Here is a 17,613-nt window from a genome sequence, read left to right as displayed (position 1 = left end):
GACCTACACTGAGATGCTGACTTTGACCCACATGGGGTTTTTATTTATTTATTTTACCAAATATCACAGTCCTGTATTTATTTGTATTGCCATTATTTTATACCTTTGTAGTATTTGAAATTCCACTGAGAGCACTGACAACAGTTGGTGGCAGTAGAATTACAAATTTGCACAACACATACAGTAGGTGTGAGCAAGGACGGGAGCATGTGGTGCACCACTGAGTGACGCATCTTCATAAGACACATGCATTCAGATGGTCATGTGGAAAACCACCAAAATGATATTGCCTGTTTCTTGTCCCATAATGGTCTCCTGCAAATTTCACTGAAATCTGTTCATCTGTTATTTCACTAAAAGGAGAAAGACAAGTGGATCAACTTCTCTGACGGTGGTATGAATGAATATCCATGACCAAATAATGCACTGGTGAAGAGAGGTATGGATCACTTTCGGACGGACTGTTTTTGCAGGTGAAAATCTGAAATATAACATCAATGGAATTGGAGTAGACATCATTTATTTTGTCATCTGCTATTTGAACTGAAAATGAAACATGTATGACTCAAAATACTATTAAGCCCCACAGATATAAAGTCTCTTGCTGTTTTCATCATCGATAGATGAGCAGTGTTAGTTTCAAATTGTTTTCGACAACTGGGTGGTTTTGTTCCTTCGACAGAAAACAAGATCCTTCACTTCTCTCTTCTTCTCGATGCAAGAATCCAATTGACTTTTCTGATCATCTCTGTTCAGTCCTTCACATGAAAGAAGAAAATGGCATGTTTCTTTCATTTCAGGGAGAATAGTCAATATTAAGATGCATTAATGAAATATTTTGCACAGATTCATTTTATTTATCAGCTGAAGCACTTAAAGTTAAAGATCAGCACTGGTAGAGAGCGTTGATCCTCATGATGTCCCAGTAGGACATTCCCTGCCGCTGGCCAATCTGGACATTGGGGTCGGGGATGGGGGTGATGGAGTCCTTCCCGTACGCGATGGAGAAGGCGGTTCTTCCGTAGTGCATGATGGAGGAGTAGTCGTAGGGAGTGTTGAGGTTGTTGGTGTTCTGCTTGTAGAAGTTGTAGGCCATCTGTGGGTTGATGTTCTCCCAGTTGATCTTCACGTACTGGTCCCGGTCGCTCCTGGTCTGCTCGTGCTGGAAGCCCAGCGCGTGGTTGATCTCGTGCTGGATGATGCCGTGGTAGAGGCAGCCTCTTCTGTTGAGAGACAGAACCTGCATCCCTCCCACTCGGCCCAGAGAGGAGAAGCAGCCGCCTCGGTTCTCAATGCTGATGAAGTCGTACTGGCTCTGACGGGGGACAAAGCGGAGGCAGGTTCTGGTGTGGAAAGATTCCATGGCGTACTCGATCTTCTTCCTCTCCCAGCTGGTGAACTCACTGCTCACAGTGAAGGGGATAGTCACCAGGCCGTCGGAGCCTTTCTTCCACTGGCAGCTCTGGTACCAGCAGCGCATGGCATTTCTGGTTCTGGGAACCATCAGGTCTCCTTCCATCAGAACCTCATCCGTGTTGTTGTTGGAGGCCAGAATCCTGGTGCTGATATCCACAGTGTCGAGGTGGTCCACTGGGATTTCTTCTTCTTGCTGCAAGTGTCGAGCCTGACAGAAGCCGAGCAGGAACAGTAGAAGACTGACACAGAGAACCATCTTCAGGTTTGGTCTGAGCAGAGCTTGGTGAGTTCTGCAGTCTCAGAGCTTGATGTTGGACTGAACCCAGTCCCAGGTCTTTATACTCCACGGCAGAGGTGTGTCTGCAGGATTATGGGTTGGGGTCTACCAAGCTGATCCTAAACAACACTTTGGTGGTAAGGCTTCTCCAGACAAACCTACTACTTAAACAATGTGTGTAATCTTTGGTCAACACTGAACAGTCACGTTTAATGCCTCTTGTTGGAAAAAGCACCCAAAACCTGGTGAGGTGCTCACACACTCTGCAACTCCGAACACACACACGTTTGCATTTATATTTCAATACATTGCCATTAAGCTTTCCCCAGCCTTCCACCCAAAACCTAAAACAAACTTAAACACTTCAACCTAAACTCAGTTATGATGACCCAGTTTTAATCCTCAAAATTGAGGCTTGGACTTGTGGGATCCAGCAAAATGTCGCCCACAAGGAGGTGTGTTTCCAAGGCTTGGTCCCCACAAGTATAGCTATACAAGATACGCACGTTAACATTTATACCCTTGTTAGGACTTTTGGTGGTTTCTCATCGACATGATGCTTTTCCTCAACCTCTCACATTTAAAACAAATGGCTAAACTTAACCGGGACTCTTAACCAAACTTAAACTCAATTGTAATGACCTTGTTGTTTTGAAGTCTTCATCCTCAAATTGAGTCTTAACCTTATGGGGTCCAGCAAAGGGGCCCCACAAGAAGCATTTTTTCCCCAAATTGGTCCTCACTAGGACAGATAAGTTAGTTTGAATGAGAAAACCTCTAAAATGTTGATGGTTGATTTGTTGGAGAGATTGTATCTTATTCAGTTTTCCTGCATGTGCTTGTTTTTGACAGCCATGGGTCACGTGACCGACAGTGCACTGGTGGTAATAGGCTTGAAGGGGGGAAATCTTTAGTCTGCAGTCCAAAGCTAAAAAACACCACAAGCATCAGTCACTTTAAAGTGAGTCCATTTCGTACCAGTCCTAGAATTTTTTTCTGAAATATGTTCATCTTGCTGGGGAGTTATTCTGTTTCGAAACAAACTAACTGTCACAACCTCTTCCGCTGACGTCACCGCCCAACCCACCTCGTCACATCCACACCTGCCTCCAATCTCCTGAAGATATAAAGACCGGACCAACCTGCCAGTCCTCGCCTGTTCGTCAGCCATTCATGGTTTGTCTTCGAGCGAGATGATCTGCTATTTGCCACTTCCTGCTTATTGTATTACCTGAGTTATTTCAGTTGGTCTTTTCTGCCTCAGAGCTTCAGCCTGCCTGCACCTACTGCACTGCCACCGCACAGCCAGCCGGACTCCTGGACTCTCACCACCCATTTGTCTGGGATCTCTACCACAGCATCCGAAGACTCTTCCTGTTCCGCACAATTAAATACCCATCTTCTGCTTCCAATCTGCGTTTGAGTCTCCTGCTTCAGTCAGCGTTACACTAACAGGCGACTAATACATACAGTAACCTCGGCCACTCCACAATGAGTGTTGTTCACAAGAAAAGCACTCAGCGAGTGCAGACCTACACTGAGATGCTGACTTTGACCCACATGGGGTTTTTATTTATTTATTTTACCAAATATCACAGTCCTGTATTTATTTGTATTGCCATTATTTTATACCTTTGTAGTATTTGAAATTCCACTGAGAGCACTGACAACAGTTGGTGGCAGTAGAATTACAAATTTGCACAACACATACAGTAGGTGTGAGCAAGGACGGGAGCATGTGGTGCACCACTGAGTGACGCATCTTCATAAGACACATGCATTCAGATGGTCATGTGGAAAACCACCAAAATGATATTGCCTGTTTCTTGTCCCATAATGGTCTCCTGCAAATTTCACTGAAATCTGTTCATCTGTTATTTCACTAAAAGGAGAAAGACAAGTGGATCAACTTCTCTGACGGTGGTATGAATGAATATCCATGACCAAATAATGCACTGGTGAAGAGAGGTATGGATCACTTTCGGACGGACTGTTTTTGCAGGTGAAAATCTGAAATATAACATCAATGGAATTGGAGTAGACATCATTTATTTTGTCATCTGCTATTTGAACTGAAAATGAAACATGTATGACTCAAAATACTATTAAGCCCCACAGATATAAAGTCTCTTGCTGTTTTCATCATCGATAGATGAGCAGTGTTAGTTTCAAATTGTTTTCGACAACTGGGTGGTTTTGTTCCTTCGACAGAAAACAAGATCCTTCACTTCTCTCTTCTTCTCGATGCAAGAATCCAATTGACTTTTCTGATCATCTCTGTTCAGTCCTTCACATGAAAGAAGAAAATGGCATGTTTCTTTCATTTCAGGGAGAATAGTCAATATTAAGATGCATTAATGAAATATTTTGCACAGATTCATTTTATTTATCAGCTGAAGCACTTAAAGTTAAAGATCAGCACTGGTAGAGAGCGTTGATCCTCATGATGTCCCAGTAGGACATTCCCTGCCGCTGGCCAATCTGGACATTGGGGTCGGGGATGGGGGTGATGGAGTCCTTCCCGTACGCGATGGAGAAGGCGGTTCTTCCGTAGTGCATGATGGAGGAGTAGTCGTAGGGAGTGTTGAGGTTGTTGGTGTTCTGCTTGTAGAAGTTGTAGGCCATCTGTGGGTTGATGTTCTCCCAGTTGATCTTCACGTACTGGTCCCGGTCGCTCCTGGTCTGCTCGTGCTGGAAGCCCAGCGCGTGGTTGATCTCGTGCTGGATGATGCCGTGGTAGAGGCAGCCTCTTCTGTTGAGAGACAGAACCTGCATCCCTCCCACTCGGCCCAGAGAGGAGAAGCAGCCGCCTCGGTTCTCAATGCTGATGAAGTCGTACTGGCTCTGACGGGGGACAAAGCGGAGGCAGGTTCTGGTGTGGAAAGATTCCATGGCGTACTCGATCTTCTTCCTCTCCCAGCTGGTGAACTCACTGCTCACAGTGAAGGGGATAGTCACCAGGCCGTCGGAGCCTTTCTTCCACTGGCAGCTCTGGTACCAGCAGCGCATGGCATTTCTGGTTCTGGGAACCATCAGGTCTCCTTCCATCAGAACCTCATCCGTGTTGTTGTTGGAGGCCAGAATCCTGGTGCTGATATCCACAGTGTCGAGGTGGTCCACTGGGATTTCTTCTTCTTGCTGCAAGTGTCGAGCCTGACAGAAGCCGAGCAGGAACAGTAGAAGACTGACACAGAGAACCATCTTCAGGTTTGGTCTGAGCAGAGCTTGGTGAGTTCTGCAGTCTCAAAGAGCTTGATGTTGGACTGAACCCAGTCCCAGGTCTTTATACTCCACGGCAGAGGTGTGTCTGCAGGATTATGGGTTGGGGTCTACCAAGCTGATCCTAAACAACACTTTGGTGGTAAGGCTTCTCCAGACAAACCTACTACTTAAACAATGTGTGTAATCTTTGGTCAACACTGAAGAGTCACGTTTAATGCCTCTTGTTGGAAAAAGCACCCAAAACCTGGTGAGGTGCTCACACACTCTGCAACTCCGAACACACACACGTTTGCATTTATATTTCAATACATTGCCATTAAGCTTTCCCCAGCCTTCCACCCAAAACCTAAAACAAACTTAAACACTTCAACCTAAACTCAGTTATGATGACCCAGTTTTAATCCTCAAAATTGAGGCTTGGACTTGTGGGATCCAGCAAAATGTCGCCCACAAGGAGGTGTGTTTCCAAGGCTTGGTCCCCACAAGTATAGCTATACAAGATACGCACGTTAACATTTATACCCTTGTTAGGACTTTTGGTGGTTTCTCATCGACATGATGCTTTTCCTCAACCTCTCACATCTAAAACAAATGGCTAAACTTAACCGGGACTCTTAACCAAACTTAAACTCAATTGTAATGACCTTGTTGTTTTGAAGTCTTCATCCTCAAATTGAGTCTTAACCTTATGGGGTCCAGCAAAGGGGCCCCACAAGAAGCATTTTTTCCCCAAATTGGTCCTCACTAGGACAGATAAGTTAGTTTGAATGAGAAAACCTCTAAAATGTTGATGGTTGATTTGTTGGAGAGATTGTATCTTATTCAGTTTTCCTGCATGTGCTTGTTTTTGATAGCCATGGGTCACGTGACCGACAGTGCACTGGTGGTAATAGGCTTGAAGGGGGGAAATATTTAGTCTGCAATCCAAAGCTAAAGAACATCACAAGTATCAATCACTTTAAAGTGAGTCCATCTCCCACCAGTCCTAAATGTTTTACTGCAATATGTTCATCTTGCTGGGGAGTTATTCTGTTTCGAAACAAACTGACAGGCGGCAAATACATACAGTAACCTCGGCCACTCCATGATGAGTGTTGTTCACAAGAAAAGCACTCAGTGAGTGCAGACCTACACTGAGATGCTGACTTTGAAAACCACCAAAATGATATTGCATGTTTCTTGTCCCATAAAGGTCTGACAATTTTACTGAAAGACAAGCGGATCGGCTTCTTTGACGGTGGTATGAATAAATGAATATCCATGACCAAATAATGCACTGGTGAAGAGAGGTATGGATGGGTTTCTGGAACAAACTCATTCACAGTAGCATATAAAGAACTGAATCAGCAGAGAAAAACATTCTTAGAGGTGAAACGCAGTGGACACCCATGAAAGGTAGTCAGTTCATTCCCCACAAAAACCTGTCATTTTCGGCCTGTTTGCTCTTCATTTCCAATGCAAAAATAGAACTGGTGAAAATCTCTGAAAGGCATGTAGTACACATGCCAGGCCTGTGTGTGGCGTTGTATTGCCCAGAGCACAAAGAAGACACCATGATGCTTGTGCATGTATTAAAAAGATTTGCCGATGTCAACATTACAGCGATGTCATCGTGCACTCCAAATATTAAACTTGAGTTTGTGACAGAAATCTCAGGTGACCACGTGTTTTTCAACATGCACTCTGTGTTGTTTGTAAAAAAGAAGCAAAAGATTTATGACTGCAGTAAGATCAACAGCTATTGCCGAATGTGCAGCTGTTGTTGTGAAGTGACAGCTTTTTGGTGAAAGTCTAGACTCATGGCTTGTGCTATGACATCAGCATCTTCAAATAGTTTTGAAAAGCTGCTGTAAAAGTAAAGCAACCAGTCTTTCCAAAGGTTCACTTTCCAATGACTGAAAACGCAAACAGAAGGCAGATCGAACAGAACTCGTGCTGTCATGTGGATAGAGCCTTCTATACTGTAGTACCAGACAAAACCCAATAAAACTCACTGGTTTAAGTGCCATGACTGGTGTGGCAGAAAATGTTGATTTATTCTTTGCTTTATGGTGCTGATGATGGCAAACCTGACTGATGCCAGCAAAGACTGGGAGAAAATCATCACTGCGTTGTATTGAGCTGCTGATCAAGTATTAGTAAAACGCTCATTGCTGCAGTGTATATATCAGAATTAGTGACAAAGTATTTCAAGCATTTACATGATTAACTAAGTGTAGAAAATGATTTTGAATTTTCCTTCCCATTTTTAACCTGGGAGCTTCTATAGGTCAACAGGAATCAGGGAACGCATTGTATGAACATACAATGAACAATTGTATCATTATCCATTTATTATATTTCCAGTTATTCATTAATCTACTACTACATATAGATAAGTAATCAGATCACCACGTCATCACAGGGCACGTGCACACACAGGTTAGAGCTCCAGCCAACCAAGATTTATTTTCCTTTTACGTTCCTCTATACGTTGCCTTGTATAGTTGTTTATTCATTTGCATTTTTGGCTGAAAAAACGATGGTCATAAAATAGTCATTACACTATAATAAATAATAGTGACACACGCATTCGCGACTTCAAACGAGAAACCTGCTGCTTGTTCCCAAAGTAAACGGCTGCGGGGAATGTGGATTAGAGTTTGACTCAGCCATTGTGATCCATATTAATAGCTAATAGGATTCTAACCTAAAGAAGTAGGACGACCCAGACATCGGTGCAGAAACTCTAACAGCGGAATGGTTTGGTGCGTAGATCTGCATAAACGGTAACATCCTTTTGGTGGTTTGCAAACTGTTCCTCTATTTTCACTGTTTCACACACATAACAGTGCGAGAAACTGAATGCCTACACACATAAAGTGAGACTCAATCTACAGTTACTAGCGCATATTGACGGCACTTGTTTTGAAGGCGTCGCGGAAACAGTGTGTTGCTCGTGCAGCTTTTCGAGGAACAAACGGAAACTTGAAGACAGCGGGTGGTGACGTCACAAATAGTAAAAGTGCTCGTTGAGAGGGGTAAAGTTTGGAGCCTCCGAAAAAGCCTCAGAAGTTCTGCATGACATGAACAGCGAGGCCGACGTTCGAGTTAGCGCTGGCTTTTAGCCCGCAGCATGGACGGCAGGTAGCGATCTGCTTATTGTACAGCGGCGTGTCGGTTTTTTCTTTCTAAATGAAGTTTAAACAGCGATCGGGAGGAGACCAGGTGAGACTCGGCGCGTCTCCACGCAGGCAGGACTCCACAAAGCGGACGATGGGAGCCCGCAGCGCCACCCTGATAAACTTGCGGCCGACGGTGAGCTCGGTCCGCCGGAGCTCCGCCGTGCTGCCCTCAGTGCTAACGTTCCTGGTGATCGTGGCATCCGCAGGCCTGCTGCTCATGATCGAGAAAGGAATGCTCAACAGCATGGAGACGCCTCCACCCCGGGGGAACGCCAGGCGCTCCGATTTCATCCGCCAGGCAGGGAAGCTCGGTCGGGAAAACGTGGACGTGGATTCCCAGGTAGAGTTTTGAAGATGTTTTGTTTCTCGGAGATGTTTAAAATAGCCTGGCATCCTATGAGGTGAGGAATTCTCCGCGAAGCAACTTCCTGTTTATTCGTTTCCAGATGTTGGGAATTTTTCAAGAGCCCTGTTGAGACAACATTTCTAGAAAACCTTCATTATTTGATATTACCTAGTAATCTTTGGTCAAATGGAGTGATTGTTGGTATGTGCCAGTTTATAGACTGAATAATCACCAGCCACCAAATCAAATACTGTATTAAGTCAGTCTCACTTCCCAGATCATGCAGGAGATCCGGAACCGGACCATCAGGACCATGTGCAGCCAGAAAAACATGCCTCACAGCATTTGGTCCCTGACTCCCCAGCAGAGGAAAACCGTGCTGCAGCACATCCTGGTCAACGACGAGTACCGCTTCCTCTACTGCTACGTCCCCAAAGTGGCCTGCTCCAACTGGAAGCGGGTCATGAAGGTCCTAAGTGGAGCCCTGAAGAATGTGAAGGTCAATATCAAGATGAACCATCGCAGCGACCTGGTGTTTCTAGCCTCCCTGAAGCCAGAGGAGATCCGCTACCGTCTTAAGCACTACTTCAAGTTCATGTTTGTGCGAGAACCGATGGAGCGTCTGCTCTCAGCGTACAGGAACAAATTTGGCGAGATTGAGTCGTACCAGAAAAAATACGGCGTGGAGATCATCAAACGTTACAGGAAGAAGTCCAACAAACACTCGCTGGTCACCGGAGACGACGTGACCTTTGCCGAGTTTGTTCGATACCTGCTGGATGAGGATGTGGAGCGTATGAACGAGCACTGGATGCCCGTGTACAACTTGTGCCAACCGTGTGCCGTCTCTTATGACTATATCGGATATTACGAGCATCTGGAGAGAGACTCGGAGTATCTGCTGGAGAAAATAGGAGCACCGCCAGATGTTCACTTTCCTGAGAGGCAATCTTGGTACAAACCCGTTACATCAGAGACACTACACTACTACCTCTGCAGTCTGCCACAGAAGCTGCTGAGAGAACTGCTGCCTAAGTACATTCTAGACTTCTCCCTCTTCACCTACCCCCTGCCCAATACAACCACTGAGCACTGCCGTCATTAAGTGTCCCAATGCAATATAAACCGTGTTTCTTTAAAGGTGTGTACTTTTATACTAGGTCAATGTATCGCTACACATTCCTGTTACAGAGGACCCAAAGTTCTTGATGGACAAGCCTGATTTATTTGAACTTTTTCATGTTTTACATTCAAATAAAACTTGTTACGAGTAGATTTAATTTCTTTTTGACTTTATTTGAGCAATAATTTAATATAACAGAAGAGGAAGAACATTTAGGACTCAGCAGTAAAACCTACTAATGACTTCAGTGAAGTAAAGACTCCCACACACGGATGATGTTTCCCAGCTCACATTGGCACTCGAACCTCTCACTGGATTGCCTCGTCAGCACTTTTCATTAGTCATTCATCCATGAAACTCACACTTCTGAGAAGAGACAAAAGGATTGGGGTTGGAGACATGAATGCATGTGCTGTAAACTTGGAAAGTTTCTCTGTTCAAACACGTCTCAGAGAAAATTACCAACACAACCGGGGCATCGAGAATATGCGTCATGATCTGAGTTGGTCTTACTTGTCAGATGATTTTTCCCTAGAGCGGACCTGCGGCTGTGGGTTCGGCTGGTTGGCCGAGACGTCTTGGGGGTCGGCAGACATGTTTAAGGACGATGAGATTGAAGCACCTTGTTTTCGCATTTCCTGAACTGTCCGCTCACTGCAGTCGGAGACAGTCACAAGTTTGTCACACAGTGTTGCGCTGCAATATGGGCTTTTGAGCAAGACTTGTGCAACATGTACTAATGATGCAGCTCAAGAGAGTTATGTTGTTCTAAGACCTCATTGCATCACCACCATCACCTTCTTCAACTAGATTAGACAACTGAAAGTGATATGAGAAACAAAATGTATTAAACAACTTCAATATTAATCTGCCCTATAACAGCTTAAAAGGCCCCTCACTCAGGCGTCTCGTGTTAGAACAAGACCTGGAAACTTGAAACTCAAACATGCATTCATCATTCACTTTAGTAAACACCTCGTACTGCTCAGGTCTAAACAAGAACAAGTTATTTATCAAATAGTTCTTTCAATGCTGGTGTAAATATCAGCGCCTGCCGGCAGTGCTCAATGAAAACACTTGATGTCGCATTCATTCTGCTTGGCTTTTACCTTATTCATTATCTGTTTTTCCTCTTGCCTTATTTCTCATTCTTACATTTGTTAAAGTAAAATGTTTTTGCCAATAATAAAAGCAACATAGCCCCACCACTTTCTGGCACCCACTTTACTCATCATCCACATTTCTTGTTACTTTCATATTATTGTAATGTAAAATGGACTGGAGACAACACTAAGACAACTATATAATTATTTGGTTAAAATCATTTCTCAGTCTTTTACCCCTCAACTGCACTAACTGACAGAGCCACATTCATGTATTAAACATAGAAAAGCAAAAGCTTAGTCTCCACCGTTCATGTCACAGGAAAACTTAAACAGCATTTAAATATAGATTTCATTACATAAACATGAGGTACCTTTAGTGCTCTGTGGCGCATGTTTAGAGATCTACTCGCGCTGTCTAACAATGTCCCTGGGATGTCTGATAAAATATGTGGGTGTTAATGCACTTGCTAGACACAAAGAAGATTACCGCTCAAAGCGTTCACTGATGAGCTGCCTTTTCATAACATCCATCTCAGTCTCAAGCTGGGAGACTTGGCTTCGCAGGCTGGACGCGTCCCTCTCATGCTCTGCACTGAGATGATGAATCAAAATGAATATCATGTTCAGGGGCCTGTGAAAGTTACTTGCCAGTGTTCTGACATTTTACTGTTGGCTAAAGCGAGTCTGTCCTGAAGTAACTTCAACTCTGACTCTTTCTCTGCGGCCGTCAGGTGGGACTGGAATTCCTTTTGGCGATTGGAAGATAGCAGCGTCTCCAGGTTCCGCACAGACAGCCTTTCACTGGCCAGCTGCTTCTTCAGCAGCTCTGTCTCCGAGCGCACGTCTTCCAGTTCTCCTGTCATCTAGATGCCATGAGAAAGCAGAAATGTTACAATGAGAATGTTGAAGTTCACTCCATATTGCGTGTGTACATAAAGATCTCTACAGTATGAGCCAAAGTGCCTCACCCTCTCCAGCTCCATGCTCTTGGCCGTGAGCTGGCGTGCGGTCATGTCCTTGCCAGAGTCCAGTTTGACACAGAGCTCCCTGACAGAGGCCAAGTCGTCGAGCAGAGTGGTCTTCTCCACTCTGGCTTTTTCCAGGTCCTGCTCCAGCCTCGACATTCCACGGACCAGCGACGACACTTGTGTCTCATACGCCTGAAGCGCCTCCACATGCTTGAGAGAGACAGATTTCCAAAATGAAGTTATTCTTTCCACAATATCAATCACTCCGTTACGGCCTTACGTGCTGTATGTCCGTCTCCTGCTTGCTCACAGTCTCGCGAAGAAGTCTGCGTTCCGAATCTGAGGCGTGGAGCTCCATGCGAACAGAGTTGGTGAAATCTTCAGACTTCAGTATTTTCTGCTGGCGCTCCTCCATCTCACACTGGGCAATCCTGAAGCGATCCAGTAGGTCGCGGTTCTCCTGCTCCTGAAGGGTTCACACAAGTTAAAACCCTGTTCTGTCTCCATCTACATTTCAATGAACCGAAAAAGTATTCTTGCCTTAGTGGCCATCAGCTGTTCCACCTTTGATACTTCTGAAATGTAAGCATGGACCTTTCGTTTCAGTTCGTCCTTCTCATGCAGGACCTGCTCCATTTCTGCATGCAGAGCCTTTGGAGAATCACAGTATTCTGTTACACACAAAGTTACTGACAATCAAGAAAACGGGGAAATTCCTGCTGACTTGGTTCTCTCTGGTCATCGTGGCCAGGTCGTCTTGTAGTCGTCTGTTTTCTCTTAGAGTGACGTCTTTGTCTCTCCTGTGTCTGGACAAATCCTCCTGGCAAGAATCGAGCTGCCTCCTGAGACTTGTCAATTCTCTCTCGCGGCTGTTGAGCGCCCCCTGCAGCTGACTGCGAACACAAACATCAGTGATGTTTAATAACATGGCTTTTCAATAAATCTCCCTTTGTTAAATGAATCTCACAATTATTAAACAATTGATTTTGGTGTCAAAACGTGACTAAAATGAACATGAGTAGATGTTTGTATTTTGAATACCAACCTGAGTGCAGTGTCCAGGTTTGTGACAGTGAGTCTGACATCTTCAAGGGTTTTTTCCTAAAAGAGTGAAGACTATGTAAGTCTACCTTTACTAAAATGCTTTTAGAAATTCACAGGCAAACAAATTTTAGTTTTTAGTTCCAATTGAACACACAAGGTTGATACCACCTTCTCCTTGAGCTCCTCCTGGAGATGAACCAGACTTTCGGTTTTCTGATCCACGTCGTCCTGCAGTGCATCTTTTTCTCTGTCCAGAACCGAGACGGACTTCTGAAGAACTGCGCCGTCCTGTCTGTGCCTGCTGACCAGCTGACTCATCTCCCCTGGTCAGATCGCGTACATGGTGATCACAACACTCCGAATTTTTGGTGCAATGCTCTATGAAGACTGAAACACCCACCTATTTTCTCCTCCAGTTTTTCAATCTGGTTGTTAGCACCATGCAGTTCATTCATTTTCATAGACAGTCTGTGTTGTGTATCTGACAGTGAATGCTGCATCTGGTCCTGGAGCAGCCTTTAGATTGACAGAAAACATAAGACGCCAAGACATCAGCTGGGAGATAAAGCTTTAAATGAAAAATAATAATTGATTTGTACACAGATAGGTCAAAATGTTTCGGTGATCCTTGAACATTTTGTTAACCACTTTACTTTTCATGAGTAGTTTGCAAACTAATGAAATACAAAAACAAAAGAAAGAAAACCTTAAGGCACTGGACTCAGCTTTCAGCTGAGCCATCTCCTCTGCATTCTGCATCAGAGCAGTGGACTTGACCTCAAGCTCCAGCTCCACAGCTTCCTTCCCCTCTTTCAGCAGATCCACGTGCATTTGTAGGTCCAATATCTCCTGCTCGTACTGCAAATAAACTCACTATGTTTAGCCAGAAGAACTTCCAACTGATTGAAGGTAATTGTGAGAAGACAGAAGAAACCCCTAGAAAGCATTCAATTGCTGCTGGTCACAACTTGTATACGAACTTATAGAGGTACTCTAACTCGACAACATCCCTCTGAACACTTAAAGTAGCCCAAGAGTCGAGAAGAATTTCCACTTACTCTTCTGATAATATTCTCACGGCTCCTCAGTTCCCCTCCTTCTCTCTCGTTGTAGCCTGGGATCTGGGCCACCTTCAGAGCAGTGGACACAGTCATTAATATATATAGTCAACTTGAATTGCTAATATCCAAATCATGAACACAATTCATTAGTTACTGCAGTACCTTTAACTGCTCCAGCAAACTATCTCTTTCTGCCGTGAGCAGCATTATTTTGTTTTCTGCTTCTCTGAAGTCCGCTGTCAGTTGAGAAAGCTCAGCAAACACCACAGAGTTATTCTGTCCCCTCTGAGCCTAGTGTGAAAGTAAATAAACTCATTTAGTACATTTTATTTTGGTGGGTGGCAGAAGATCACTTTAACAAAAGGGGGGAACAAACCTGCTGTAGTAAATCTCTGTATTGGTCCCGTTCGGCCGATAATGCGCGTGCAGTGCTCTGTAGTTGCACCATGTCCTCCTCTAAGGCCTTCAGGGCAGAACGAAGCTTATCTCTTTCGGTCAGCACACGCAGGAGATCCGGCGATGATGAAGCCGCCTGGAAATTATACAATTAGCATCTGTGGAATTATATAGTGAAAACTTCCCAGGATGGAAAGCAGAAGCTGGTCTTACTTTGCCACCTCTGGAGCCAGGACTCTTGCCTTTCCTTGGACTATGACTGGGGCTTGAGTCCTGGCCATCTGTCTCTCCGGTCTGTTTGTAGTGCTCAGACTCTTTGCGAAAGTGATTCCTCTCATCTTTCGGACTAAAAGCTTTTACGTGAGATGGAGATCGCTGACATCCACACAACCCATGCTTCAACCGCATGGCCTCCACCTCCTGCACCAAGTTCTTCTCTATTGAACAAAAACAGAATAGTAAAAAAACTTCACAATCAACACATAAAATGAAATGTTTTGTTTACCAGCTATAATCATTTTCTCCATTTTGCCCTGTAGCCTGCCTTTTTCTTCTTCTTGGAAATCTATCAGCCCCTCCATCTTTTCATTCTGCTCTTTCAGCTGCGACAATTGGACTCTGAGTTGGTCTCTTTCAGCATCATGATCCTTCTGCCTCTACGAGACAAAAATTAAGTATTTTCATTTTATTTTGGAAGAAACAGGAAATTACACTCAGCACAGGTGGAAGTAAATCCATTGCTGTCCTGTGATATACATACTTTTCTCATATTAGTGATAACATCCTCCAAGCCTTCAATGCTCTTCTGTTGCTGTTTGATCTCTCTCTGGAAACCATTACAGTTTTACTCCAAATCTCACCAAGAACATAAGCATCAACACCGGTCTTACTTTTGCTTGTTGCAATTCAACATCTGCCATTTGTAATGCTCTCTCTTTGTCTATTTCCAGTTTTTTTGCAAGGTGATCAATTTGCGTCAGTTCCTCACACAGCTCCATGTTCTTCAAAGATAAATCAGCAACTTCAGAGAAGCTGTTCCTTTTCTTCTGTTGTAGTTTTTCTATCTGCTTCTCTAGTGTGCTGTTGGTCTCTTGAAGGTACCCCATCTGTGGCAGTGGAAAACAGTTAAAGGCAAAGGTACATGTTTAGTTTTCTTATTCTGAAGGGTGTTCATACTTGCCTGAAGGTTTAGGTGAGCAATCATCTTCTCATTGTTCAAGTTCTGAGCCTCCAGAGAAATCACATCCTGAGGCCGTCCTCCATGAAGAGCACGATTCAGACGCTCAATTTCCTTCTCACGCTCCTCCACCTACAGTCGGAAATAAAGAGCATGGTTGCATTTCTACTGTGCTACAGTGAACGAAAATCAATCACCTGATTGTCCCTATGATTTATACAGTCCTGCGCCCTCTCCAGGTCTAATTTCAGTTTAAGGATATCTTCCTGGAGCTCAACAATCCTAAAACAGACAGAGATGGAGACAAATAATCAGCAGCTTGTTGATATTGAAATAATCTATATAATCCATCAGATCCCAACCTTCCATCAGCCAGCAGCAACAAGTCCGCCACATAAGGATTGTCAGGCTGTGACACAGGATAAGACGAAGTAGAAGGAGGTGGAACAAGTTCATCAATCTGCATTCTCTGACGTCTAAAGGGAATGCTGTGCTTTTTTCCACCTTCAAAACAGATTTTAAACAATGTTGTAGGATTGTTAAAAGACAATAGGAAGGTTGCCTTCATTTCAATTTTTATTACCAGGCGTCTGCACCACGGCCTGCAAGTTCTTCTCCTGAAGCTGCAGGATACGATCAGCCTTAGCTTTGGTGTCCTTTTCTAAGCATCTGACCTTATGGGCATACTGATTATTTAAAAACTTCAGGTCAGATGCCTCATGGTCCAGTTGACGGATATGAGTTTTAAGTTCTGAAACAAAAGATTCCGCTTTGTTACAAAAAAAATAAAGAAATAAATAAACAATACGCTAAAAAGTGAAGCTTGTGTTACTCCTGAAGCACATTTAGACGTGCATTGTGGTATTATACCTTTGGTAACTCTGTCGTTATCCTCTTTAAGTCTGAGTAATTGAAGGTGCAGGTCATTGTTTTCTCTGACCAGTCGGGCGTTCTCTGCCCTAAATGGTTCCAGAAGAGCATCTGCATTTTGACTTTCTTGATCAAGCTTTCCAGCAGACTGTTTTGCATTGCGAAGGCTTTCAGTTGTGTGGACAAGATCACTGCAATCACACGGCAAATTATTATTTACAGCACACCAAATCCTGCATATTATACGTATGAAATCTGTCTCATACTTGTACAATAAAACATCTAGAGTTTGTGCTTCAATATTACGATTGGTATCCATGAGCAGTACAACTGTACACATTTATTTGTATCTTTGCTGCAAGCTTGAAAGCTTTGGTACCAGTTCCAGTTTTGACACTTGGTGATGCATTAAAGTTTGGTTCCTAGTCTATTCCATTCTGGAGGATAAGGCCACATGTGCTTTCGCTTTCATTTACAGATATCATTCGATTCGAAGCTGAACACCACAGGCAGACAAGCCGAGAAATGCAGTTGTAGCTGTGTAGTTGTTGTTGTTTATATGGTCACCTGAATAGTTTCTCAACCAGTGGCAAAGACTCGATAGCCAGCGGTTGTCTGTAACCCAGCTGGTCGAGACGTCTCCTCAAATTGACGTACTTCCTCTCAGCATTGCGACTCATGTCTGAAGTAGAGAACACGGCATTAGATGAGCTCAAAACACTCCGTCACCATGTTAACAGAACGTTATATGTAACGCAACAATTCGATTCGCTGGCTACAAACATAGCTAGCCGAACTTGGTCTTCAAGCCAGTGGGTAACTATTCCGATAGATGTACAGAAAGCAGTATAATACTGGCATGCAGTTGAAGGGTGAAACTAGTTACAACGACTTACCTGCGTCAGACAGATGCTACTTGGCAACGCAACTTCACGAGCACTGCGCACATGCTACTTTTTAAGAAACATTCTTCCTGTATACGTTGCGTTAAATCTTATCCTGTGGTACAAGGCATCGAAACAGTACAACCAGTCAATGTTAAACGTTTCCGTGGAGACGTTTGAAAAGAGCGCCGATATGTCCCGGCTGTATTTCCAACTCCGCAGTAAGGAAAGTCGCTATTGGTCGCCCTAGATGTCGCTGAATGACGTCATCGTTGATTTACACAATAGATTTCCGCATGCGCATCTCATTGGTTTCCTATGGATGGTCATTGCGGTATCAATGGCAACATATTTATTTATTTATTATTATTATTTAAATGCGGTCAGATGCATGACATTTCACGCGCATGGTGATTTCTGAGTGGTCGTTGCTTTATTGATAAATACTATACAATCTGAAAGATTTGAGAGAATGTGACAAAAAAAAACGGGTAAAGCGTAAATATTAACTGAAAAATATTCTCCCCATATCTACCAATCGAAAAATTAATTACAAAAA

At 43.8% G+C, this 17,613-nt stretch overlaps 4 protein-coding genes across 7 annotated transcripts; 1 reads left to right on the top strand and 3 right to left on the bottom strand.

Annotated features, from left to right (window-relative positions):
* Nucleotides 1–886: 886 nt before the first annotated feature.
* LOC128762133 (high choriolytic enzyme 1-like) lies at nucleotides 887–1,672 on the bottom strand. The gene has a single exon (XM_053870031.1). The coding sequence runs from the start codon at nucleotides 1,670–1,672 to the stop codon at nucleotides 887–889; it is 786 nt and encodes a 261-aa protein (XP_053726006.1).
* Nucleotides 1,673–4,108: 2,436 nt separating this feature from the next.
* On the bottom strand, nucleotides 4,109–4,894 carry LOC128762038 (high choriolytic enzyme 1-like). The gene has a single exon (XM_053869824.1). It carries the CDS (start codon nucleotides 4,892–4,894, stop codon nucleotides 4,109–4,111), a length of 786 nt encoding a protein of 261 aa, XP_053725799.1.
* A 2,946-nt stretch (nucleotides 4,895–7,840) lies between these two features.
* On the top strand, nucleotides 7,841–10,679 carry chst14 (carbohydrate (N-acetylgalactosamine 4-0) sulfotransferase 14). 4 transcript variants are annotated; one of them, XM_053854251.1, is made up of 4 exons: nucleotides 7,841–8,041; nucleotides 8,105–8,212; nucleotides 8,286–8,419; nucleotides 8,703–10,679. In XM_053854251.1, the coding sequence occupies exons 3-4, from the start codon at nucleotides 8,297–8,299 to the stop codon at nucleotides 9,528–9,530; spliced, it is 951 nt and encodes a 316-aa protein (XP_053710226.1). In that variant the 5' UTR covers nucleotides 7,841–8,041; nucleotides 8,105–8,212; nucleotides 8,286–8,296; the 3' UTR covers nucleotides 9,531–10,679. The 4 variants fall into 4 exon arrangements, with proteins under 4 accessions (XP_053710226.1, XP_053710224.1, XP_053710223.1 ...); XM_053854249.1 differs by having other exon boundaries at nucleotides 8,105–8,419; XM_053854250.1 differs by lacking the exon at nucleotides 7,841–8,041 and having other exon boundaries at nucleotides 8,077–8,212.
* cep135 (centrosomal protein 135) lies at nucleotides 9,701–17,263 on the bottom strand. Its single transcript, XM_053854247.1, has 26 exons — nucleotides 17,067–17,263; nucleotides 16,738–16,852; nucleotides 16,171–16,361; nucleotides 15,884–16,051; nucleotides 15,663–15,804; nucleotides 15,498–15,582; nucleotides 15,304–15,432; nucleotides 15,014–15,229; nucleotides 14,884–14,949; nucleotides 14,629–14,779; nucleotides 14,337–14,560; nucleotides 14,104–14,259; nucleotides 13,890–14,018; nucleotides 13,725–13,796; nucleotides 13,373–13,524; nucleotides 13,067–13,182; nucleotides 12,835–12,989; nucleotides 12,668–12,723; nucleotides 12,347–12,515; nucleotides 12,163–12,273; nucleotides 11,903–12,088; nucleotides 11,623–11,832; nucleotides 11,315–11,517; nucleotides 11,142–11,246; nucleotides 10,062–10,202; nucleotides 9,701–9,914 (listed from the first exon to the last, which is right to left on the bottom strand). Exons 2-26 carry the CDS (start codon nucleotides 16,848–16,850, stop codon nucleotides 9,890–9,892), a joined length of 3,471 nt encoding a protein of 1,156 aa, XP_053710222.1. The 5' UTR covers nucleotides 16,851–16,852; nucleotides 17,067–17,263; the 3' UTR covers nucleotides 9,701–9,889.
* Nucleotides 17,264–17,613: the final 350 nt, after the last annotated feature.

The sequence above is a fragment of the Synchiropus splendidus genome, chromosome 1 (assembly GCF_027744825.2).
Source record: "Synchiropus splendidus isolate RoL2022-P1 chromosome 1, RoL_Sspl_1.0, whole genome shotgun sequence".
NCBI classification, from domain to species: Eukaryota; Metazoa; Chordata; class Actinopteri; order Syngnathiformes; family Callionymidae; genus Synchiropus; species Synchiropus splendidus.
The sequence above is the reverse complement of the archived record's forward strand: the minus strand, read 5'-3'. Positions and strand labels throughout refer to the sequence as shown.

What these genes read in the sequence shown, in the direction of transcription:
- LOC128762133 (XM_053870031.1), bottom strand. Translation starts at nt 1,672, where the DNA reads ATGGTTCTCTGTGTCAGTCTTCTACTGTTCCTGCTCGGCTTCTGTCAG.
- LOC128762038 (XM_053869824.1), bottom strand. Translation starts at nt 4,894, where the DNA reads ATGGTTCTCTGTGTCAGTCTTCTACTGTTCCTGCTCGGCTTCTGTCAG.
- chst14 (XM_053854248.1), top strand. Translation starts at nt 8,090, where the DNA reads ATGAAGTTTAAACAGCGATCGGGAGGAGACCAGGTGAGACTCGGCGCG. An exon ending in ACGTGGACGTGGATTCCCAG is followed by an intron (nt 8,420 to 8,702) that starts GTAGAGTTTTGA and finishes CTCACTTCCCAG; the next exon opens with ATCATGCAGGAGATCCGGAA.
- cep135 (XM_053854247.1), bottom strand. Translation starts at nt 16,850, where the DNA reads ATGAGTCGCAATGCTGAGAGGAAGTACGTCAATTTGAGGAGACGTCTC. An exon ending in TTGAATTGCAACAAGCAAAA is followed by an intron (nt 14,950 to 15,013) that starts GTAAGACCGGTG and finishes AATGGTTTCCAG; the next exon opens with AGAGAGATCAAACAGCAACA. An exon ending in CGATGACCAGAGAGAACCAA is followed by an intron (nt 12,274 to 12,346) that starts GTCAGCAGGAAT and finishes GATTCTCCAAAG; the next exon opens with GCTCTGCATGCAGAAATGGA.